This window comes from Pogoniulus pusillus, chromosome 16, assembly GCF_015220805.1.
Source record: "Pogoniulus pusillus isolate bPogPus1 chromosome 16, bPogPus1.pri, whole genome shotgun sequence".
Classification (NCBI taxonomy): Eukaryota; Metazoa; Chordata; class Aves; order Piciformes; family Lybiidae; genus Pogoniulus; species Pogoniulus pusillus.
In genome coordinates this window covers 5,715,419-5,740,059 of record NC_087279.1, presented here as the reverse complement: position 1 = coordinate 5,740,059, position 24,641 = coordinate 5,715,419, and the positions used below count along the sequence as shown (strand labels likewise).

At 41.4% G+C, this 24,641-nt stretch overlaps 1 protein-coding gene across 23 annotated transcripts in view; it reads right to left on the bottom strand.

Moving 5' to 3' along the window:
* Positions 1-1,373: 1,373 nt before the first annotated feature.
* FOXP1 (forkhead box P1) overlaps positions 1,374-24,641 on the bottom strand; it is a 434,335-nt gene continuing 411,067 nt past the window's right edge. For 17 of the 23 annotated variants that reach the window (XM_064156227.1, XM_064156234.1, XM_064156228.1 and 14 more), the window contains 7 exons: positions 24,462-24,541; positions 23,670-23,771; positions 18,889-19,010; positions 16,715-16,784; positions 14,712-14,750; positions 12,909-13,075; positions 1,374-6,997 (listed from right to left, as the gene is read on the bottom strand). In XM_064156227.1, coding sequence (XP_064012297.1) covers positions 6,853-6,997; positions 12,909-13,075; positions 14,712-14,750; positions 16,715-16,784; positions 18,889-19,010; positions 23,670-23,771; positions 24,462-24,541 — 725 coding nt within the window. In that variant the 3' untranslated portion in view covers positions 1,374-6,852. The other 6 variants (XM_064156240.1, XM_064156247.1, XM_064156238.1 and 3 more) reach the window with 5 other exon arrangements.

The window sequence follows — 24,641 nt, the reverse complement described above, 5'->3', positions numbered from 1 at the left end:
GCTAAACAATCCCAGCCTCTCCTCACAGGGCTGTGCTCCAGGCCCCTCCCCATCTTTGTTGCCCTTCTCTGGACATGTTCCAGTATCTCAACATCTCCCTTGAATTGAGGAGCTCAGAACTGGACACAGTGTGGCATGACCAGTGTTGAGTACAGGGTCAGAATAACCTCCCTTGTCCCAGTAGCCACACAGAAATCTACCAGTCAATACCATTTGGAGACACATCATAACGAGTGTGCAAAGATTCTCCATCCCAACCCCCTGCACACACACGCACCAAAAAAGCAAAAAAAAAAAGAACAACAACAAAAAAAAAAAGAAGTAGTAGTTATCTGGCATAATTTTATGATAGAATATTTTTATAAAATCATTTGTACTAATTTAAGCATTTATCATTATATGCAAAAAGATTTCTTGATGAGAATATTATAGACGGTGCATGTTTTTGACATTAGCATTTTATTTGGATGACTAATCTTGCAGATGTGAAATTTTAATGAATTATTCATGAAAAAAAATCTCTCCCCTGAAATTTCAGTTTGCTGCTAATGTTAGTTATTAAACATTTTATTTTTCTTTATAAAACTTGATGAAGAAAATAAATGTGTGCTTACTCTAAAGAAAAGAAGGTGGTGGTTTTTTTTTCCCCCCCTTTAGTTAGCCTCAGGTGACAGTGTCATGTGGGACTCCGTTCTTCACGGGTTGGTGGGGCAAGAGGTTGATGCTACAAACTCCTTTTGCATACCTATAACACAAGCCCAACCCTCCCCATGGAAGGCAGCAGTACAACTCCCATTGGGGCACTGCATTTTTGCAAGATGAAGCTCCAAACCTCTTCTTTCAAGCTTTCTCCTGTGGAGTCCAGTAAGAAAGCAAATACCCTCAGCTTCCTGGGATTCTAAAGGTCAAAAACTGATCTCAGGACCTTCTTGGAAGGACAGATAAATTCCTCAAATGACAGCACAGTCCATGCTTTCAGTGCTCAAGCCTTAAATGATTAGACTGGGTATGAATCTCAGAATCAAGCGGGTTGGAAGAGATCTCCAAGATCATCCAGGCCAACCTAGCACCCAGCCCTATCCAATCAACTAGACCATGGCACTAAGTGCCTCATCCTGTCTTTTCTTGAACACCTCCAGGGACAGCGACTCCACCACCTCCCTGGGCAGCCCAAAATGTTGTGGAAACCATTGCTAATGTATCTTGCAACTGGTTGGGGGAGAGCAAAGGAGAGCGATGAGACTGTCTCTAAACATGCAGGGAGATGGGTGGGATGCTCCACAGATCAGCACTGAGGCCCAAGGGATGTGACACAGGAGCCATTAGAGGTGGGAGGGAGCAGAAAACAAACCAAAAACTTAGGAAATGGCAACTTGCATTACCAGTGTGAACAACCAGCATTTTTATTGCATTTGAGAATGCTATAATGTCAGTAATTAGTACTGACTACACAACATTTTTTATTGTCTGTATCAACAGACATGGAATGATGGAATTACAGTTGATGTAAGGAATGAGTTTCTTTTATGCCTTATCAAAAAAAAGAAAACCAAAACAAAACCAAAAAAACCCAACAAATCAAAACAAAGCCCAACAAAAGAAAAAAATAAAACAACAACAAAAAAATACACCCCCCCAAAAAAAACCCAAAACAAACCCTAAAAACAAAACAAAACTTGTTACTGGCAGCACATACACACAAAGCACCATGCTAACAGTCTGGACTGTACCATTGTCATCAAGGCTTATGGGTTAGAAGATAGTTGGTTCCCTGCTCTGGGCCCATTAAAACACAGCAGTTAGCTGCAAATTCACCTCGCAAACAGGAACACTAAACGACCTTGGGCCCATCTGAAAAACTCACTCTCGAGTTCATGACCCAAAGGTACCAAAGGATTTCAAAACGAGGGTTTGAAACACTTTTGGTCTGTTTTCCGTGCGATCAGGAAGGCGAGATTATCGGCGAGCTGAAGACTACAACCGCTCAAAATTCGGAGTAAAAACTGATTTTATAGGTATATTTCTGTATAGGTATATATAAAACAGCTCTAATCAGCTCCAGTATTGGTAGAGAACCAGAAGCCCTGGCGCAGGGAGGCGCAGGGGAGGCGCAGGACCCTGCGGCGGCGGCGGGACTCTTGCGAGCGAGAATCCGAACGAAGAAAAACCAAAGGTGATCGTTTGTTGTGGTCTCTTGTTCCTACATAAGCCTTGATTTGTTGGTTTTTTTTTTTTCATTTCACTTCTAGTTGAATGCAGAAACCCAACAGGTTTTACATTTACAACCCCCTTTTTTTTTTTTCTCTCTTTTTTTTTTTTGTTGGTTTTTTTTTTTCCTTTTTGTGTGTGTGGACAAGGAAGGCTTCGACTCTCATTCCTGACAGCGATTTTACCTGATACATGGTACTACTTTTCATAATGTACGCTTTTCTTTGAGAAAAAAAACATGTAACAAATTGTCTTTACATCTTGGCACCTTGTAAAGTTTTTTTTTTTCAGTTTTTTTTATACAAAAAAAAAAAAAAAAAGAAAAGTTCAATAGTTTTTGACACTCCCCCCGTTATTAATCACTACTTCACTGATAAACTTTGAAAGTGTGACCCTGGAATTCATCATGCAAAATATTTACTGCAGCAGGAGAAAACATCTTTTTTTTTTTTTAACCTTTTTTCTTTTTTTTTTTCCTTTTTTTTTTTTTAATGACTTTTTTACATACTTTTTTTTTTTTTTTTAATCTTTTCAAATATATGAACTTTAAGACAGCCAGAAAAGGCAGTGGTAAGATAACAGAAGGGGTGGGAAAGTATCAAAAAAACCCCCAGCTTCAACACCAACCAAAAAAACAAACCCCAAACCTGTACAAAAATGCTTCGCTCAATGATAACAGGAGGAAAAAAAACCCAAACAGAAATCTGTCAACTATGTTACAATCAAAAAGCTGTAAAACAAAACAAACCAAAGAAGGCAGGGATTTTCTCCCACATGTCAGCAAATGTCATCCAATATTCTTAAAGCAAGGATAACTAAATAAAATACATGTGCAGCGTATTCTGCAATTCCATTACATACAGTAGGGTTTTTTTTCATTGTTTTTTTCTTTTTTTCCAAAGCTTTTTGGTTTTTTTTTTTCCTTTCTTCTTTTTTTTTTCTTTTTTTTTTTTTGTTTTTTTAAGTATAGTTCGTATAAAGCAGTTGCACAAAAAGCAAAAAATAAAGGTGTTTTGACAAACAGGTCTGCATTTATTCCTTTTGAGGAATGGGATCTAAAGAAAGAAAAAAAGAAAAAAAAGAAAAAATAGAAAAGGACCTTTCCACCTTTTTCCTCCCTCCCCGCATCATCCCTCCCCTCCCCTCAAGCTCCCCCACCCCCCCAAAAGACAAAGGCTCACACAGACACAGTGGGATATATATGTACAACATAATAAACCCCTCCCTAAAGAAGCAACTGTATATCCAAAGGGATACAGAATCAGAACTGTAAAAATCATAGTGAAGTTTGCTTGATGTAAAGCCTGAGATTTTTCAGTTGGTTCTTCTGCGAGGCTGCAACACCTGCCAGATCTGTTAAAATCTAATTTTTGTTTGTAACTTCTTTTTCTCCTTTTTTTTTTTTTTATTAATTTTTCTTTTTCCTTTTTTTTCTCTTTTGCTACAGTCTTTAGACTAAGCATGCAAGACATACAACTAAGTGCAACTGAGTGAAATGGATTTTTTTTTTTTTAATATTTTTATTTATTTACTCATTCCCTAACAGTTTGGACTGAGGTATGCGTACTAACAGTTTCTCATGCTGTTATCTTTACTCATGTCTAGCTACACATGCTGAGAATGAACTAATCTACCGGATTTTTATCCCCCTTCTGAATACCAAACTAACCAGCAAACCACTCAGTTTAGAAGCACGGGGCTCAATTCTCATCCTCCCTATCTGGCTACCGCCGGCACGTCACGAAGCTGCCTGGATATAATTTAAATGAAAAATAATTAAGGAAGAAGAAAACAAAATAATATTTCAAATGACCACAGACTGCCCTTTTGTTTGGGTTTTTTTTTCTTTTCTCTCCTCTTTTTTTTTTTTTTTTTTTTTTTTTTTTTTTTTTTTTTGTCTTTTGAGACAGAAAGCAGAGTTGAGTTTTAGCAAAGTTAACTGCCAATAAAATTCCTTGTACCAAAGCTTATGAGTGGACAGGAGTGTTATTTCCTCATGAAAAAAATGCTGACCAAAGCTAAACAAAACTGAGCAAAAGTGCCAAGATCAACCAAAATTAAAGCAGTCATCCTAGCACAGTCCCAAAACAGAAGTGGCACACAATCTGTAGAACCAAAGACCAAAAAAATCTTGTCTCATTCTAGAAATACTATTATGTGGTCCAGCTAAATTGTGGGAGCGTTTATCTTCTCTTCTGTATTTTGTTAACTATCTCCTTTATCTGATACTCTAATTTTCTGTGAAATTGCTGTGTCTTTGCTTTCTCCAGCTCCCTCCTCATAGCTCCACCAGTAACACTGACTCTTAGCTCTAGCCTCAAAAGCTCTCCTCCATTCCTCTTTACAGACTTTCGTTTTGGTCACTGTAAAGAATTGCAAATAAAAAGTAACAACTTTGGTTCAGACAATCTACTTGGCCTTCTACATTTTCTAGAATAAAGGAGCAGTTTTCCTCTCAGGTTAGCAATAGCCCACATCTTGTCATTTCCCTCTAAATTCTTCAACCTCCTTTGATCAACAATAGGAGGATATTTGGCTTCGTAAGATAAAGCATATAACAGAGAACATAATTTACCTTTGTGTAATATCTTTGGTAATTTTAGGAAAAAAAAACCAAAAAACCAACCAAACCAAACCAAACTGAAGGTAGAAAGAAGAATATAAATTAAGCTCTGAAAGGCTTCTTGAAATAATTAAAAAAAAGCTACAGTCCTATATAAATAAATGAGGGAAAAGTGGTTGCAGAATGAAAATGTTTAGGTGTTTGGTGACTTGAGGTTTACTGACCTATCACAACAAATTTTGTATGCCATGTTTGCTCTGAGGAGCCTTGCCCCTTTCTCCTAACAAGCCCCGGTGCAAATTCTCCCCTAGATCTCCTGTCTCCTACGGCGAGGTTTCCATACAGGCTGGTGTGATATTGCATAACAATCCTGACTGCAGGACTGGATTTGCACAGCTGAAAATGAACACTTTAGCATTGGAGGGGCTCCATCCTTATTAACTCCCAGAACAAGTTCAATCTGAAATCTAATTTGTATTCGAACAGATTAATACCACCAAGCAATCCTGAACCGACGTTTAACTGCGAAACATCACCACGTAGACTAAGAATTTAATGAAGTCATCTTTCCAACCACTATTTGCAAATGCAAAAAAAAAACCCAAAAAACCAAAAAGAAATAATAAAGAAAAAATTAAATTGTACTACTAAATGTATAGGTGCCCATCTCGGTAATCTTAGACATTCCAGAGAGATTTGTTGACTCATTAGAACTCATGTGAAACAACCGAGAACCTGCCACTGTACTACCCATCCTCTACTAAAAGTGAACTCCGTTGGTGCTGCATATATGTCTTTGTGCTGTTTAATTTTGTGGCATTTGCTAATATTCACTGTTGCTGCCAAAGGAAAAAAAAGAAAAAAAGAAAAAAAAAAAAAAAGGTAAAAAAATCCAAAACCCCAAACAACAATAAAATACTACTAAAAATACTGCTTTGTGGAATGAATCTGTGTTGCTTCCTACAGTGTTTCTATGCTCATCTGTCATTCATTCTCATTCTTGCAGTACTTCGTTCCTCTCTCTCCGTTGGACAACCCTTCCACATGTATAGTGCAGCATTTGGGACCTTTTCAAAACACAACAACAACAAAAAACCCAAAACAAAACAAAACAAAAAAAACCCCAAACCAAACCAAAGAACAAACCAACCCTAAAGGAGACACCGAAATGGAATGTTTTCCATAGCTAAAGAAAACATGGTGGCATCTGAAGGAAACTGGAATGAATGACAGAAAAAACTACAAACAATTCAATGACATTCAGCTTCGTATAATAAAAACACCTATTAACATTCATCACAAAGTACAGAAAACGTTGAAGCCTCTGAGAGGCCCTGGGCCTAGATGAGGCCTGAGGTCAGAACTTAAAATGGTAGAGGAGAAGCGGGGCAGGGGAATAAAAGCAATACATTAAAAAGTTTGGGATAATTTTTTCTTTGAACCCCTCCCCGATATACACGCTCACACACGCGCACACACATATCCACACACGTGCACACACAGGCCTTCCCCATCCCAAATGGAAGCAAAACAAACAAAAAAAAAAAAAAGGAAAAACAAACAAAAAAAGGAAACCAACCAAAAAAAACCCCAACAAACCAACAAAAAAAAAATGGAGTAAAGGCAGTGATAATCAACATGCAGTACTGTGCAAATATGTTGTCCATTGGAATCCTTAAAATCTGGGCAAAGACTTGATCTGCAGTTCAGGTGTACATGCTCAGTTTGATGTCCTCGAGTGTCCAAAATTGGCAGGACCTGCAGTCCACAGCTGGCTGCTAAATGCAAGTGAATCAGTTTAGCAAATTTACAACACTGATGTTGACTGTAAGAGAGGAAAATCCCAAGTACCAAACAAGTCCATCCAATGCACAGAGTACAAATTCCTTTTTTCAACAAAAAGTAGAAAAATCAAAAATACTCCCAAATGGGATACTTGATGGCACTAAGAGTTAACATATTTCATAGTTGTCAAAGTGGACTGAGAATCCTCCAGACTGTACAATAATGGAGAGATTTCACAGCTAAGTTTGACGTGTTCCTCCAATCTTCATTCTCAGGATAACGATGTCAGACATAACTCATTCTATGTCCTCATTTACAGGTTCATCTTCATAATCTCTGTCGTGATCAAAATCTGGACTGTGGTTGGCTGTTGTCACTAAGGATAGCGGGCCTTCATTTTCATCTGGATCTAATGGTTCTTCTTTGACATGCACGGGGTGCCTGCAAAGACAAGAACACGGGCAATCGGCAAGTTGCTCTTTAAAGAACGGTTTAGACAGCTTGTGTGGTTTGGGCAGAAAACCAAGGCAGTTTGGGGGTTCAGACTTGGTGTGCCACATCTAAGAGCTTCAGATCACTAAAGAGAAAACCCTCAACTTCTGCGCTGGCCACTGAAGCCAAGCGCAGGCTATGCTGGGCAAGCAGAGCTCAACTTCCCTGACAAAACACTCTGGGAGGAGCACCTCGATAGGGTTTCTGTCTTGGGATGGAGAGAAAATGCTCTCAGCTGACATATTAAGTTGATTAATACAATCTTTGGATAAATAAGCAGAATAAGCATCTGAATGGCAAAGCAGCAGTTTGTCAGCCCGCCGAGCCAGCGGAGGCTGGGCTAATCATCGCTTGCTGTGTGTGCGTCTCTCGTTAACATGCAGAACCTGTGAGACAACTCTCCAGAGGACGACCCCAAGTGAGGTTCTATCATTAATCAACTTCAAGCAAACACAGCAAAGAGACACCATGATACATGCTTTAAACTCCAAATTAATGCATATTTTTACAAACTGTCAATAAGGGAAGAAAAGCCCTGCCAGGAAACACAAACAGAGAGGAAAAGGCTCGCTCAACACAACAATATGATAAGAAAGCACAGTCCTAACGAGAATAATAACGCTGTCAGCTGTAAACAAGGCAGAACATGATCCCCAGCTCATGGTGGGCACAAGGATGTACTAAAGAGATGAGATCTGCCAAATTTCTCATTACAGCCTAGCACATGAATAACCCGCAGGGGAACGGGGCTTGGTCATTCAAAACCGGTAGGGTAACAATTGAAAAATGTTGTTCGTAAATCATATTTACAACAAATCCTATACAAATACAAATTACCTTTTGCTTTTTTTTTTTTCCTTTTCTTCCCTCTCCCCCCCACCCCCTCTTGTTCAGCAGCTTTTGAAATGTAAAATAGCCATGTGAGTCAATAGTGTCTTGTTGGTGGGACTTTAGAGGGAAGTAGGATTTTATTGACATTACCAAGTATTAATAATGCGACACAGCATTGGAGACCCTGTTTGCTTCCTAAATAATTGATGTTGTAGGCAATCCCTTAAAATAAAGTGTTAATGAGTTCAAGTCCCACTCTGTCTCTCATTGAGTTGATATCCACCTCCTTCAGTCTGTCTTTTTCTCCAGGCAGGCTCATTTAACTCTTTCATGTAGGCTACATGAAAACATCATCTGAAGCGCAAAGCCTCGCTGTAAGAACTTTAGCTCTCCTTGCTCAGCTTTGCTTTCAAAATCAATGGCTTAATCACATTTTGGTTTATGCTTTGTGTGGAGAGGAATGATAACACTGTTTGTACTCTGTTGCACTGACAGACAGCAAAAATAAATCACAGAGAAAATAAAGCTGGTATCCATGTACCAAGCCAAAGGCAACCCTGCCTGCTTCAAGTGATCCGGGTGAAGCAGTTGTACCCTTGCATCGTGTGCAGAGCTTCACCATGCCCTGTTATTTATTTTGGCTTGAGCCTGGATCAGTTTAGGAAGCATCCAACTTGCTGACTACAGACATTTCTAATGGGAGCTGCGAATGCCTTGCCTTTCAAGTCCCTGCATATTTCAGCTTCTTGAGTTGTAAAGTGCTAGATCAATACTTAAGTATTAACTGCACCTTCCAACCCATCCAATAAATGAGCAGTGGGGACAAGTGATGCAGCATCCACATACGCACACCTTTCCCCTTCCAATTCACTAACGGTGCCTTATCGACACCTGCCTGGGAGCAAAAGAGGTTCCTATACATGTCAAATCTTGTAAAAATTAAAAGGAGACACTACAATTCTGACCAAACTACTGAAAAGGAAGGGGTAAAAAAATCAAATCAGAACTGGGAGGAGACAATTCAAATATCAGAGGTTAAGAATTAGCTTAAGCATGCTGAGGTGCATTAGCTCAGCATCTCTGAGGTGTGTTGCGGTGACTGTCCCGGCAGCCTGTAGGCTGAGACAACATGAAACCATGCAGATTATTTGCAACTAGAAAAATTCAGATTATGAATAGGCTGTGGGGCCCCTTACTTGGGAGAAAACATGAAATGAAAAACAGAGGAAAAAGGGGGAAAGAGCAGCTCCAATAAAGCACGTGCTACTCAGCCTTTAGAGTAGTGATCTTTTTTACTGCTGTTTTAATTTGAAAGTCTTGCTTCTTGGTTTTCTGGTTTTCATGCTGCTGCTGGACTTAGCTGGTGCTTTGTTTTTTTCAAAGTATTATTTTTGATAAGTGCAGATGGGAAATTTTCAAAGGAGAGAGGAAAACATATATTGCACGCAGCAGAAGTGGCCTCAGCATGTGGACAGGAGTTTCCCTAGCGGCTGCCCAGTGTCCCACCACATCCCTGCACCACCTCGCACTTGGCCAGAGGGCAGAAATAAATGTCTGTCAGCAGATCAGATAGGAACTCATTGGGCTCACAACCACCCAAAATACTGTGAAAGCTCCTTCAAAGGTCCCTGAACCTTTCCAAAGCAAACTCTGCACCCCTTCTGGTTTTGTTATGAAAGCAGGTGAAACCAGGTGGTTTCAACTCAGTTTCTCTTTGAGGTTTGGTGTGGTTCCCAGAAGTCAAAAAAACAAACTTCAGGAGTGAAAAGCAAAGCAAGTGCCAAGTTAAGAAAAGGGCTGCTCAATCCTGAGCCAGACAAAGCCAGAGAGGGCCACAAAGCCACGGGGAGGCAAAGCCATGCCAGCCTCCCCCGGCAGCTCACGTGTTGCACAAACATCAGACAGCAAGCTTGGCAAAAACTCCATCCCCCAAATTAGGAGGGTTATCTGGGTAATACAACCCCCTGGGGAGAGATCTGCATGCACAACAACAGGAAAACTCAACTCCTTGTGTACTCTGTCACTTGTAACCATGAAGTGGCTTGCGAGGAGGAAACCTTACTGCAGCTGTGATTCTGCTCAAACATTTCAGAGCAACTGAAATAAATAAACTTAAGCTCAAAGGCAAAGGAAGATCTTCATATCTCTCAAGTATGTCTAGATCTCTATTTACCACTTCACAAAGCCTCAAACTGGGGAAGGGAAACCCCCTTTAGAAACTAAAGAATTCAGTCTCTTGAACTACAGAAAAGGTAAATACTGGGCTAGGAAAAGAGAAAAATAAAACGGGGGTGGGAGAGGAAAAAAGAGGAAAAAAAAAGGAAAAAAAAAGGTGGGCTTCTCACTTCTGTTCTCCTAGTAGCAGAATTTCAGTGCATTCCTTTTAAGTAGATGCCTAAGACTCCAGAAGGGGTTAACAATAAATAACCTTGCTGAACAGAGATTCCCCTTCTTTTCACATCTGAGTAATTCTTTTGTTTGTCCACTCTGGGAACAGAGGAGTTTTTAATAAAGCTGACTGTTGTTTAAAGCCACTGAGTTCTGGTGGTGCACACAGCATGGAGTAGTTTGCTTTGTGACTACCTTTGGAGCATATCAGGATGAAAGTGTTATGTCCCCAAGCTGTAATTATGCGACTACTTTCTAGTGTTTCAAAAGGAGGGAGAGAGAAGGAAAAAAAAACACCCTTGAGTCGTGGTTCAATGTGTCATAAAAAGGAAACGAACGAGCGGTAATAAGACTTCAGCTAAAGTGTTAGACTTCTTAGCTGTCATGTTAACAAGGTCCTTTAAACCTTACAATAAAGTTTAAAGCTTGATTTATTCTGATATACTGAAATTGTTTTAAAAATAATTTGCATTATGACAAGGAAATCTGTTCCGAGGAAAAAAATGAAAAAGCCATTAACAAAGCAGGCTTATGGAAAATAAGAAGTTGCAGAGCGTCTGGAAATTTGCTGTTGACTCACGATTCTGTTTAGTAAACAAGGTGAACCCTGCAACGTGCGAGTGGTGTTCTGGCTTTAGATCTCTTCAGACTACTCAGGAACAGCATTTAAAAGGGGAAGCTCAGAGGCTGGCATCAGAACATCACCCAGCCACATTTTACTTAAGCAAAAGAGAAATGTTCAGCAGAGAACACGTATATTATCAATTCTGGGAGAATGAAAACACTCAGGAAACAATCATTTCCATATTGCAACAGAAAATTGGATTTTCTGGTGAATAATGAAAATTAAGCATCCCTTCCCCCGACCTCCTCTCTCCCTGGTATTTGTTCTGTGCCCCTCACCTTGGTATCAGTGTGCTAAGAGATGATTATTAAGTGCAACAAAGGCCATGGCTATGCACAGTTCTGGAAGACGTCCTAGCCTGTTTCAACTTAGCTATTTTTTCCTCCTTGCAGGCTCTTCAAAGACAACAAAACCTTAGGTGAAATGAGAGGAGCATGAACTACACTAGCCTTGAACTTGCAAAGAAATAATTACTTGGATTAATGCAACATCACAAACGTTCAGCCCTGTCTGTTAGGCCAGAAGAAACCCTTGGGAGAAGTCTTGTTTCTGTAGAAAAGCCACATCCCTCCACTCCTCCTTCACGCCGGCCCTACGTGGTCACGGGCAGAGGATAACAAATTGTGACTAAAACTGCCTGAAGATGAATCCGTTTGTGGGAGATGGAAAGTGTGTCATGCAACGCTGCTTTGGGAGAGATAATTAATACTGCACAAACAATCACTGGGAAAGCTAAACACATTATTTGAATGTTTTGAAGTAAATGGTAAAAGACAATGTTTAAATTAATTATTAATTAAAAATGAATGCTGCCATCTTTAAAGATTCTTTTTCTTTTTTTTTCCAAAGCACTGTGTGAACTGATTTAAAATGCTGAGATATCAAAGTATCCACAGCCTCAGATTCCTTTGTGCCCCCTCCCCTCTGACAACACATTATGCAGGTGGGAAACTTTTTTGCCATTAAATGCTAATTAGTTTCACAACTAATTACTACCGTGGTATTAGGTTAATGTTTTTTTCTACTTTCTGATTTCAACTTACTTTTGTAAATCCCTTATTCAAATTACTTTGAAGTAAAAGACTACAAATTAGTTCTCTTTTTAATGTGTAACGCGAGCTGTGGCGATCCAGTTCATGATTTTACAGCCTGCTGTAAGGAAGAGGCAGAAGAAAGGCAGTGCGGCTCTGGAGCGCGGGCACTCGCACAGGTAGCCAACTGCTCCAGAGAGCTTTCAGAGAACTACAAGACTTATAAACTCTGGCTTCCTCGCCAGCTGCCAATTACCCAGTGTGTAATTTGAGGGGAGGGGGGAGTTTACAGCTTTACAAACTCACTCCGTCACCCCATAAATACCGAACACACCCATCAGGGCATCACACCCTTCCTGCCTTACCCTTTCCTGCGCCAGCTTGCGGCCCGGGTGCCACTCACGTTGAGCAGGGCTAGCGATCCCCCATGACTTCACGTGGTTATATATGCACTCATTACACTGCCGTCTGGTGCTATAATGCTCCTATTAATTTTCCTTTTGATATTTTAAGAGCAATCTATAAATCACACAGACCCTCACGTGTGCCACTGTTAATGCCTAGCAAGACCGTTGCGCATCAAGTGGTTTTTGGAGACCCACCAAACAAGCCTGTTTCCCAGCTCTGCCCCACCGGCTGTGCTCCTCGGGTGGACCAAGCAGCAAAGAAATTACATTTTTCTAATCCAAGAAATGAAGTTGCCTGTGAGGTTTCGCAAGGTTTACAGAAGAGAATTTCAAACAAGTCAACAATTTTATAGCTCCGTGTGCTTGTCAGACTGGATTGAGCTGATCGGTTTCATGTGGAAATTGGTAAACAGCCCTTTTATGTTCTCATCAACCTCAGCATGTCCCCAGATGGAGATGTCTGCTCTTGCTGCTCCAACTGTGAACCTCAGGAACCAACCACAAAGGTCTCCAGAGCCACACTGGAGCAGACAGTAAGACAACGCCTAGAGCCACGTGCACGCCTCTGCCATACTCACATTGCTTGCATAGGGGAACGTCCTGGACTACTGTCACTCCCGTTACTGTTCGTATGCTCCATTGCACCATTAAGCTCTTCCCTCATCGCGTTGGCTAAATTGCCCAGAGTGGGATTTCCCATGGAAGCAGTAGTGTATAGAGGTATACTGTTCTCAGCCATTGAAGCCTGCCAAGGACACAAATAAATACATGAGGAGCCATGACTAATGTTTTTATACATTGCACAACACCTTCACTTAGTCCAAACCACTCTGCACATTTACATTATTTGCAATTACCATTTTTTTTCAGTATTGTGCTTTCTGATAGGCTTTAGTCTCATTCCACCAAGGGAAACTTAACATCATCTGTGTCTGGGTTAAAGCATTCATAGCCGTGTTGGCTTGTTGGGAGGATGGAGCTTTCCATTCTCTTATTTGGATCTACACCCCCTGGAAAAAATAAAATGTCCTTTTCCTATTTTCATTTTGCAAAATTATGTTTAGGGCTTTGGGTTTTTTTGTGGCTTGTGACTGGGTTTGGGGTTTGTTTCTAATGAAACTGGAAAAAAAGAGAAATCTCTCAGCTGATAACTCCTTCCTACCAGGGCAAACAGCACCTAACATGAGGGCATCATTGCTGAGTTTGTTTTTTCTCATGATGCCAAGTGTGAAGCTGCAGTTAGCACTAACTGGACCAGTCCGAGTTGCACCAATCTACCTGAGAGCTGAATCGGTTCCATGTGAATTTTTTTAAGCCTCAACAATTCAGCTCTGACCTTGGCTACTAAAGACCTGGCCATTTTATTGCGATTTTCCCTTGTTCTGAAGAAATATCACGCAGAGGCACGTTGGAGTTAACTTTCTAAATGGAAATCTTTGTAGGAAGGGAATGAACTGTTAAATATTTTCCTTCTGATTCCCACCGTTCTGCCTGCTAATATTTACTGTGTGTCAGCATTAGCTCATGTTGACAGCACAGCCCTGTGCCCGGCACGGCAGCGGTGGGAGCGCAGAAGCCCCGAGCCCCGCAGGAGCTCGGAGTTTGGCAGGGATGGGATGCACGGCTTTCCAAGGCTGTGAAGGACATTTAACCATTTCACCCATCCCAGCCAGACTCGGCTGACATCACTGGCAGCTCTCTGAGCTGTGTCTGCACCAAAGAGCCACAGACACTGGCTCAGCAGCACTCGACCTACTGCGGGGGGGGAGGTCAGCCGGCTGCGGCTGCAGAGCCAAAAACTCCATCAGGCTCCAGGTCTGCAGGATGCAAACCCTGCCGGTGGGAGGGGAATTCATGAAAACGCACTCGCCACCGAATGCTCCGTCTGCTCCTAATTTGTGGGACAAAACTCCTTGCTCGTTGCCATCTCCCAAGCAAACACAGCTGGAGACTGGGCTGGGGGGGGAGAATGAATGGGAAGGGGAGGTACAAGCAGCCCTGCCTGCAGCATCTTCAGGAGCATGGCCCCTTTTATTCATCCTTATGCTGACCTCTCCATGTGCAGCCCTACGTGTCACACGTGATTACAAAAGCTATTCTAATGGGAGGATTATTTTTATCTTCTTGATTCAACAACCGGCAAACTCATTGTGATTAAGGGATGCAAAGAATGGTTCACATTTCCTGCACTTGGCAAAATAATGACTCAAGTTCTTCACCCATCGTGATAACTTGTAATTGCAGTAAAGCAATTTTCCGGGGAAGAGGTGGGACATGAAGAGTATCTGCTATAAAGATAAGAGGAGGGGAAGGGGTGTCTTGGGAGCCCCCAGTGACCCGCTGGGAAAAGAGAACACTGGTGAGAGCTGGAGTCCCCATACCTTCCAGACACAGAGCGGGGAGAGAGCTGCTTCTTCTCCCTGGCCGTAAGGGAAAACAGATGGAGGAGATGTCAGAGGGATCTGGGTGAAGGAGAGGGACAGCTCTGCCACCCCACAGGAACAGAAAACCACAGCCTGGCACCCCAGTGGCACACAGCACACTGTGCCGTTCCCCAGCCCACTAAGAGAGTGGCCACTGCACTCACTGGGCTGTGCAAAGAACCCATCTTTGCAGATGCCCACAAAAGTCAGAGTAATACTGCTTGTTAATTATTAATTCTGACTGAATGCAAGCTCTAGCAGGTAAAGCAGCCTCATGTCCTAGGAGGAAGGCTGTTGCCCAAGCAAGGTCTGAACTGCCCACACACAGCACTGGCCACTGCATGACTTCACCCAAACCCCTGAGCAGCACCTGCTGGGGATTTAGCCCGCAAAATTCAGTGAGGAGGGAGAGGAGCAAGGCACCTGCTGGTATGTTTTCAGCTCAAACCAGGACCTGTCTCAGTGCAATCAGTATTGCTCTCCCCTATCTATTATAGGGGTTACATGAGCAGTAGTAATTTTGGTCCAGGCCCTTCTTTCCATCAGCTCAGTTCATGTGATGCTATGGGTAGGGGGGGAGCGGGGGGACAAGTGTAAGTTACTTCCAGGAAAAGTGGGAAATGGAAACAGTTTGGAGGTTATCACTGAAGTCAAGAATGGATGGAGATGACGACAACGACACGTGTTTCAGAAATAAAACACGAACAGTTCCGTATGATAAGCATATTAATTGAAATTAGTCACATAGTTAACAATGTGAAGAAATGCAGGATCATTTCGTTTTTGCCTTTCAGCCTGATAAATGTAAAATGTGCTTGTAATCTTAATACTATTCAAGAGACAAAGCAGTCTTTAAAAATCACACTTCACAAGACTCAAGGGAAAATAAGTTACTAATGAATGGTATTTACAGTTGCTTCATTTAAACATGCTCTCCTTTGCTTTTCAGAAGTTGCTGCATAAACTCAAATCATTAGAAGAAAAGCAGCACACCGCTTTGCTCCTAATAGTCTGTTTCTTGGCTTTGAAAACAGAAGTTTGCTAGACCTTCCACAAAACACAGTTGGCCAAAGGACATGTCCATGACCACCAGTGAACTGCTCAAGGAGCAGCACTCAACATCCAGCTGCGGTGCAAGCACATGCAGCGTTGACTCCTGTATTCGTTCACACTATACGGAACAGGCTTGAACCCCCACATATTTGCCTCTCTGCAAACAGAGGGCATGGCAATGCATTTGGATCTTGATACTGACTTGACCTGGGGGTTTTGAGAGAGACTCAGGAATGTGTAGAGAGGGGAAAAAAATCCCAACCTGATACACAGCACATGACAAAGGGCTGGAGATGCACACGCTTTGAGGCTGCAAGTTACTAACTGTACACCGACACTTTGTGTATTTCTACGTTGTGAAAAAGCAGCAATCTTTGTCTTACAGTTACAGTAGAGCCTAAACCAATAGAAACAATTGTTTCTCTCTATAGGAACTGCGACATTTATTTTTTACCAACAATAGGAGATATGCAAAAATAGCCCCTTAAAAAGAAAAGAGGGAAAAATGATCTGCTTTCTCTTTAAACCCATGAACAATAGAAGGTCACGTGCCGCAGTATCCTATCATTCAGCACATTAATAGCTGTGCTAGAGTAATTACACTTGTGGTATTTTTGCCTCAAGTGAAATTCTGAAATAAGAGGATGGAAATTATGATACTGCTGATAAATATTAATAAGTGAACTTTTAATTTTTTTGCCACAATATTCAAAATGCTAAGCATCTAGCTAATGCTGAAGCAGCCTGATATGTGTTTGCCTCCAGGGACTATGATGCTTTATGCACTTAAGAAAAAAGTTTAACGGAATTAAAATTTAATATCTAATTAGAGCAAGGCTAATATATTTTGAAATGAGTGGGGAAGACACACGCCTCTGTTGCATATTTGCTACAGTCATTAATCTTACCTGTAAAGCAGCATTGAGAGGTGTGCAGTAGGTGTGGCTGGTCTGTATGTTTTTAATAAGAGAAGGGTTACTGCATAAGAAAAACATAAAAAGGAGAGTTAAATGCAACCAACTTCTGTGCGAGTGTTTTAATGCATGTAACGCTTCCTCCCACACCAGAAAACTAGAGCTGAGACTGTTTTTCCACCCAAGTTCTCTTTCTTTTCTCTTCTTCTTTTTCTTTCTTTTTTTTTTTTTTTAAATGTAAGGAAAAACTCTTGAGTTTTAGGCTACAGTTATCATATTTGCCTTGACTAAATAAGGAACATCATTATCTCTCCACGTTACCTCACCATGTGTTCTACTACCCTGTGTTAGGAGCACATCTTGGCATCTCTGCTCATTTTAGCTGTGTTCAGGAGAAATTCTCCAACATTCGCCGTGTCTGGGAGCCAGTTACCATGTAAAGGTCCATCATGAGGAGGCTATGATCAAAAGCATCACGGGACATTTTAAACACTATGTCACAAAAATTATTCTCCAAGTCATTGGCAGCAGAGTCCTTTGCAATAGAGCAGGGGACTGTGATGAGAAAGGATGTGAGCTGCGTTACATCCTGCCAGGCAAACAGTGAGTGGCGTCGATGAGGGACTGCATGGCCCCAAACAGTTTGGGGTTGTGGGCATGAAGCCACAATGGCAGGTACTGCTGCACCACAGCTAACTGGCACAGACCACACGGAACAACATGATGCCCTAAAGGCCATTTTAACAGCAAATACTCTGATCTGCTATTTTGGACCCTTACTTTGGTCATCTTCAGTTTACATAAGAGGCTGGATTTGAGGAAAATGAATGCCAAGCGGATCTGCTCTCCTTTTAGCAGCCATATAAATCCCACTGGGTCCACAGGAGGGGAAAAAAAAATAACTGAATCCAAACTAGATTAAAAGTGCCAACATAAAGAAGGCTCCAAAGTTTTATCACTCACTGTGCACTTCTTTGTTATTTTTTTTTCTTTTCACATGTAGGAATAAATCCTGGTAAGAAGAGTCTTAATTGAGCCCCTCCCACAAGGACCAGCAAGGATCAGTTGTCCTGGAGAGATGGCCTTCAAATAAGGTCAAAGTAAATTGCTTTGGGAACCCCAGGAATATTTGTGCATGGCTGTTGAAGGAACAGGATGGCCTGTTGATTATAATCTTAACAGCTGGTCTTGCTGCACTTTCAAACTTCTAATTCAGCATTTCTGTCTTAGAAGCACCTTATCCCATTTCTGAGTTGCAAAACAAAGCACACAACTGAGAGCAAAGGAAAGTATCAGAGTTTAAACTTATCTGAAGCCTCTCCTGGCATTTATCTGTCTTCCTGACAGGTCTACAGCAGTATATCTCTGGATAATTATTTTAGTCTACATCATACTACCAACAAACGCTATAACAAACATGTCAAAGTAGAGTTATTACTACAGGCATTTGGATTATCAGAGTAGGACACACAAAATACACATAACAACCAAAAATTTAGTTTCTTTAGCAGCAAAGGTGATGTCACTATTTTGTGAAATGCAAGTCTACATGAGATGGGTAAATCATGCAAAGCAAAGCAACAGCAGAAAAAAAAAATTAAAGCAAGTAAAAGCTCTTACTGTGCAACAAGCTCGCCAAAGTTTTCATCGGGGCAGTATTTTCGAGGACGGCCTCGTTGAATATGACGGCCACGTTTAAACTCTTCATCATCAACAGTCCAAAAGGACCCAAACTCATCCTCTACTCTGATAAAGCACTTATGCAGTGAGAGGTTGGTGCGAATGGCACCCTGGGACAAGAGCAGCAGCAAAGGAGATGAAGTGGAAACAAAGGGACACGGGATCGGGGACAGAACAGACATCAAATACAGGGAAAAGGAAAAAGAAAATAAAATGCAATAAGCATAAGCAAATGGTTTGTGAGGGTTAATATGCATTGCCACCTAAAAGCTACTAGCATGTGATGCAACAAACACCAAGCAAGCAGGGTCAGGGTACTGGTGGGCATACAAACAGTAGTGATGAGATGTTTGTCTTGGTTTCCCTTAACTGAAACAATGCGAAACCACCTGTGGTTGGTCTAACACCAGCTAGCAGCCAAAAGCCTCTACGTTAAACTGTAAGCATGATCCAAGCTAGGCTAAGAAGTTCAAACATGGTGGACATACCCACTGATCTTTTGTGGCCTTCGTTTTTGGAACTCTAGTTCATCCACTGTCCATACTGCCCCTTTAACGTTTTCTACTCGCACAAAACACTTGTGAAGACTAAGATTATGACGCACTGCATTCTGCAGCAGGTATAAAAGAGAAAACATTCAAAAACTTTCTATGAGAAAATGCTCATCATTGTCCAAGAACAGCAGCACAGTCAGCTTGACAGTCTTCATTTTGCAATGTTAAGCCCCATCCCCTCCCCACACCCGCCTGCTTTCCCCGGCTCTTTACATCTTATTTTCGCAAAGACAAAATAAATACAAAAGCTTACATCCAAGATTAGAAATTCAAGTTATTTGTATCAATTATCCCCAGAGTGAAGGAGAACAGCCATCATTTCAAGCATGCATATTGCATAATACAGCACATTTCATACAGTACATAAGGAGAACATTGCTTAGACGTTTTCAAAACAAATATACACGCCCTGCAAAGGGAAACTTCTCCTCTCCTAGAAAAGAAAGCAGTTAAAAGAGAACAGAAAGGATTTCAGTAACTACAGACAGCTCAATTTAGCAGAGAGGCACTTGAGCTGGTGTTGCTGTGGTTTCCCACAGCTGGGCTAATGTGAATCAGGTGCTGAACCTCCATCCACACCCACAGCATGGACCAGGGACTCAGGGCTCAGCAGCACCCCACTGGCCAGCACAGCATCGACTCCTGCTTCCACGGCTTGCTCTTATATGGAAGTTGGCTCCCATTTCTGGCAGACTACCGTACTGACTGATCTGAGCCTCTGCCAAGTGAAAACATGAGGAGGGCTCTCCGAAACAAAGTGATAATATCCCCACAGCTCATCACCCAGAGGGACCCGCGCTCATGGCATCCGATGCTCAGATGTCCTCTCTGCAGCTTGATGCTGGGTCAGGATGAGCCTGGCAAACCCCTCCAACATGCTCAGTCCTTTGCTGAAGCTGGACATAATGAGATACCTCATTCTCCTGTCTTTTCTGTCCCTCCTCTCTCTGACAAAATGCTGAGAGCCTTGTCATTCCTCAAATGGAGTGCCATGCTCCTTCCCTGGTTTATGAGTTTTCCGAGCAAATACTACAACACCACTTGGATTTGTCCATGGGGCCTGTCCCCAAAGCTGCTTGAGAGGGGCTTGGTAAACAGGGAAAACAGAAGAAGCCGTTTGCTGAATATATGCAGGCGAACAAACTCCATCCATCATCACTGGCACCATTGATTTAGTCAATCTGGTTGACTCGTTAGCAGGCACAATGCCAGCCAAACACATGGCCTGGGTCTAGGCAACCAAAAGACTACAATTTTTTTTCCTTCTATCATTGTCTTCATCTTCTTTTTAGTTCTTCTTCTTCTTCACCTCTTTTTTTTTGTTTTAATGAACATCAGGTCTGGATGGTGAAAGGGAGCTCTAATCATGAACGTCTAAATCGCCGTGCAAACAAAGGGTATGCACAGTGCATTTGTCATGTAAATTAAGAGGCAGTGGTGTGTGTGTGCCTGGGAGGGGAAGGCTAAGACTTTTGCTACTTTTCCATTTCTCTGGCAGTCCCCACATGCTCAATCCCTGGTACTGGGGAATATTGAGGGCTCAAACTGCCTTTGCTCAGAAGATGCTTGAGTGCAAGCACATCTCCTCTGACTGTAGGTGCTCAATCTCAGCACTTTAACTTTTCCACACTGATCTGCTTCTGAAACGGTGGAAAAATAAACCTTGAATAGGCTTTTCCTCTCAGTAAGGCAGAAAACTAGCAGAAAAATCAACCTGACCATCAGGGCTGCTTCCTTCTTCCACTACTTTCTTCTGTTCTTGTTTTTTAATGATTTTCTTTACCTCCCACCTCTTCCAGGTTTCATTACTTTAAATATTGTTGGCAAAATCCCTGATTTTGAGGTGGAGGAAAAACATGCACATGTCCCACACCTTATGGGCTACAATCAGCCAGCTCAGCAACTGCTGGTGGGTGCCGCATTAGCGCAACCCGACACAGGGCTGCAGGCCCACATCTGGGTAACTCAGGCAGTTTCCTGTGAAAATGGGAACACTGTCAAGTCTGGAGCAAAATGTAAGAATAATAAGGCTATTTCCCCCAATGAAAGCTGATCTTGTAGTTCATGCAGCAGTTGATCAAACACATACAGCAAAGTTCAGCAAAGAGAGTCCTCAGAGTTTGTAAACAGTCTCTAAATACAGAGTTGAGCAGAAATATTTGTGATCTTCTTTAAATAAGTTTAATGTTGGAGAAATACTTCACAGTCTGCTCCTGTTCTCTTGAAGTCAACGTGCAATTGATGGTTATGGCTGCTGGATTGGGCTCTTGCTGGATATGTTCAGACAGACAAGTTGAGTATTTGCACGACATCCATGAAGTGTTTCCCTTGCTTTCTATTTTTCATGTGAACACTTAACTTACATAAGGCATTGTTTTGTTTCCCCTGCCTCTGGATACTTGCTATCTAATAGTTTTATTTGAACAATACCCCAACATTTCGGAGCCACACCTGCAGCCTGTGCCTTGTGGCTGCAACTCAGTGCCAGCAAACTACTCCAAAAAATAAAAGCAAACAGACATTGCCTCTGACCTGTCAGAACCAGTTCACAGTGCTCCCCCGGCAATCAGCTTAACAGAAAAATTAGGAGCTATTATTGTAAGATTATATATTTACCTTGTTAAAAATATTTGTATGCAAGCCACTTTTGCAGAAAAATTACTCTGAACATGCTTGAATGTAGTAAATGAAAGGGTTTGTTATTTTAATAACTGCTCAGGCTCAGCTGTACTGCATTTTGGGAGAGAGGTTCATTTTTTAAAGGTCTTTTATTCTTGCACTCTTCTGTGTTTTTGAAAGAGGGCTCAGGGAAGCTTGCCCACACCAAACCCTGACCCTAAACTTGGGCAACACTGACCCAAACGCCCCCTAAGCATTAGCTGAAGGTGAGTGCAAATCAGCATATATATATTCAAATTATTCTGATTCTGCAATTAGCCCCTTGTGCTTGTTCTGCGCCCCGTGGGCTTCCCGTCATGCCAATCCAAAGCTGCATTTTCATCCCTGCTGTTCCTGAAGGCTGGCATAAATCTGAGCAGTTTCCAGCATGAAAACCTGCATTACTTCAAGAGGTTGCCTATTTTGCTAGCACTGCTGGAACTTAGGGTGAAGGTTTTCTTCCCTCTTAAATGCAGCAGGACCTGGTCATCTGCGCAAGGTCATTGTGTCCAGAAGAGGTCACCAAATGGCACAGGCCTCCCTGAGAGACACCTTGCCATTCTGCAAGTCCGCGGGTCTGCAGCTCTGCCTCTCTCTCCTCCTCCTTTGCAGAAGCACATCTTAAGTGCATGTGGCTTCTGCAACTGGAATTTACATGATGCACAAAGCTAATTCCTAAAACTAACCTCACAGGTGATACAGCCAGGGCTGCCTTCCACTCCTCCCTCACTTCCCATCCTTTTGCTGCTGGAATTAAATAGGATTTTTACTTTAGCACGCACACCTGCAGCTGCTGAAAACTCCTATTGGAACCATTCCAGCAGCAAAAGACAGGCAGGTCTAAAAGCATCTTAAACCAGGGAAAGTTAATTTCCTTTCTGGATAGTAAGGAAGCTGCAACATGAAATATTGCTCATGTTTTCCAGTTTCAATGAAGAATCAAAGCAGCAAACACAGAGACTTTTCCTGAACCTGAGGGCTTCTAGACCAAGGTTGAAAATGTATAATATTGCACTGGGATCCAAATCAAAAGCAAAACATGCCACTAAAAACCAAACTAACTTCCAAGGACCATTTTTAGCTCTGACCTCTGAAAGAATTAATCCTAAATGCAGACCAATATAGGAAAAATGGAAAGAGCTGACAAAACAGCATGTATGGGACATATTCATCCTACCCAACCATTTGAAGTTGCTTGAGAACAAGAAGAGTTGTCTATCTTAAGAGAGGCTCAAAGTACCTAGGGTGCAATTTTTATAGCGATACAAGATCCTGTTATTTGATTCATTCATTTGTAATTGCACATGTTTCAGAAGCCAGTGTGGCTATTGTAATGCTATATATAAGGGAAGGTGTGGTCCCCTAAAACATAAAGTAAAATTAACTCCCCAGACCTCTTATCTAACAATATCTGAGATAGTTATGGTAGGAAATTGAAGTGCCAAATAACAGGTTTATTTCTGTTAAACACATTTCTTATTGTGGGGCTTGCTTCTTGCATATTATTTTCAAAAAGCTTCTGCTGTGTGATTTGAATATATTAAAAAAATAAAGGGAAGTTTATAACAGATCTATACATGTAATGAAAAGCCAGTAGATTGAGAAAAGAAATGCACTGATCTGTAGATCCTGGGTTAAAAAAAGCAGCTGTTGTGATTACAGTCTGCAAAACCAAAGAGACAAACAGTACATCTCCTACTGACACAGTAACTTTACCTCTTTTCAGTTGTTTTGTTTGGGTTTTTTTTTTTGTTCTAATACGTTCCAGCTGAAGGGTTTGAGTTTCACTGCTAGCAGCAACCACACAGAGCAACTCGTGGCATAATCACCGAACATAAAAGCCAATAATGGGGATTCAATTAGTGGTTTTCAAAGGCAGAAGAATTTTTCTGCCAAATATCAAATTGTTCCTGCAGATAAGGCTCCCAGTGTGTGTCAAAACTGCCGATCTAAATTTTCATGTCCACATGTCGTTACAATTTGTTATGTCATCAGCAATGTCTATTCTGTACATGTCAGATATCAAAGGCGAGAGGCAGAGGCGGGCTCAGGCTTACCTTCCACGTCGCTGCGTTGCGTCTGAAGTAAGCAAACATTCGCGTGAACCAGTTGTAGATTTCATTTAGTGTTAGCTGTTTTTCTGGAGATTCGAGGATGGCCTTGTGAAGCAAAGTGATTGCACGATCAGTTATGAGCACTCCAGTACAGAATACACTCAGTTTTACTTTATCGAATACAAAAAGCAAAGAAAGGAAGAAAGAAGGAAAGAAAAAAAGAAAGGAAGGAAGGAAGAATGAAGGAAGGAAAGGAAGAAAGAAGATATGTGGAGCAAAAAATCCAAAGGAGAGTTTTCACAATATGAACTAAGATTAATGGCTGTATTTAACAGTTCAATGGCAAAATTCAAAATGGAATTATCTAATTGTTTTGAGTTTTTATTTCTGTTTCCTTACAGAAATATTAATTTATTAGTCATTCATAAAGCAGAATCAAAGAGAAATGCAAAACATTTCACTAGCTGATTAAAGCTCAGTAATTATTTAGAGCTCAGATTAATTCTAGGGATCAGAGATTACTGTAGCTTGTGATAATTGACTTGCCATCTTTAAACAGGCTCATTTTCACTGTTGTGTGAAATGAATTTCCTAATAATCACATCGTATTGTAATACTTAATCAAAAGCAATTATGTTATATATTGCAGTTCTAAAAACCCTTATAGTAAAGGTTTGAGCATTTGAGCACGCTTACAAACCAAAGGTTTGAAAATCTATTTAATCCAGAGCCTGCACATACAGGGAGATATTTTTTTTGTTTCTAATCCAAATGCATGTGTTTGGCTCAGCTTACCTGTCTAATTAAAGATGCGTACGTGAATGGTGGTCTAACTTCTGCATTCTTATAAAATTCTTGGTTCTGGGCAATATCTGCTAAATAAGAGAAGTTGTACTGTTATCATCACACCCTGCTGCTGCCAGGCTGCAGGCAACAGCAAGATGTCCCATCAAAGGGGCCGTGCCACCAGAACTC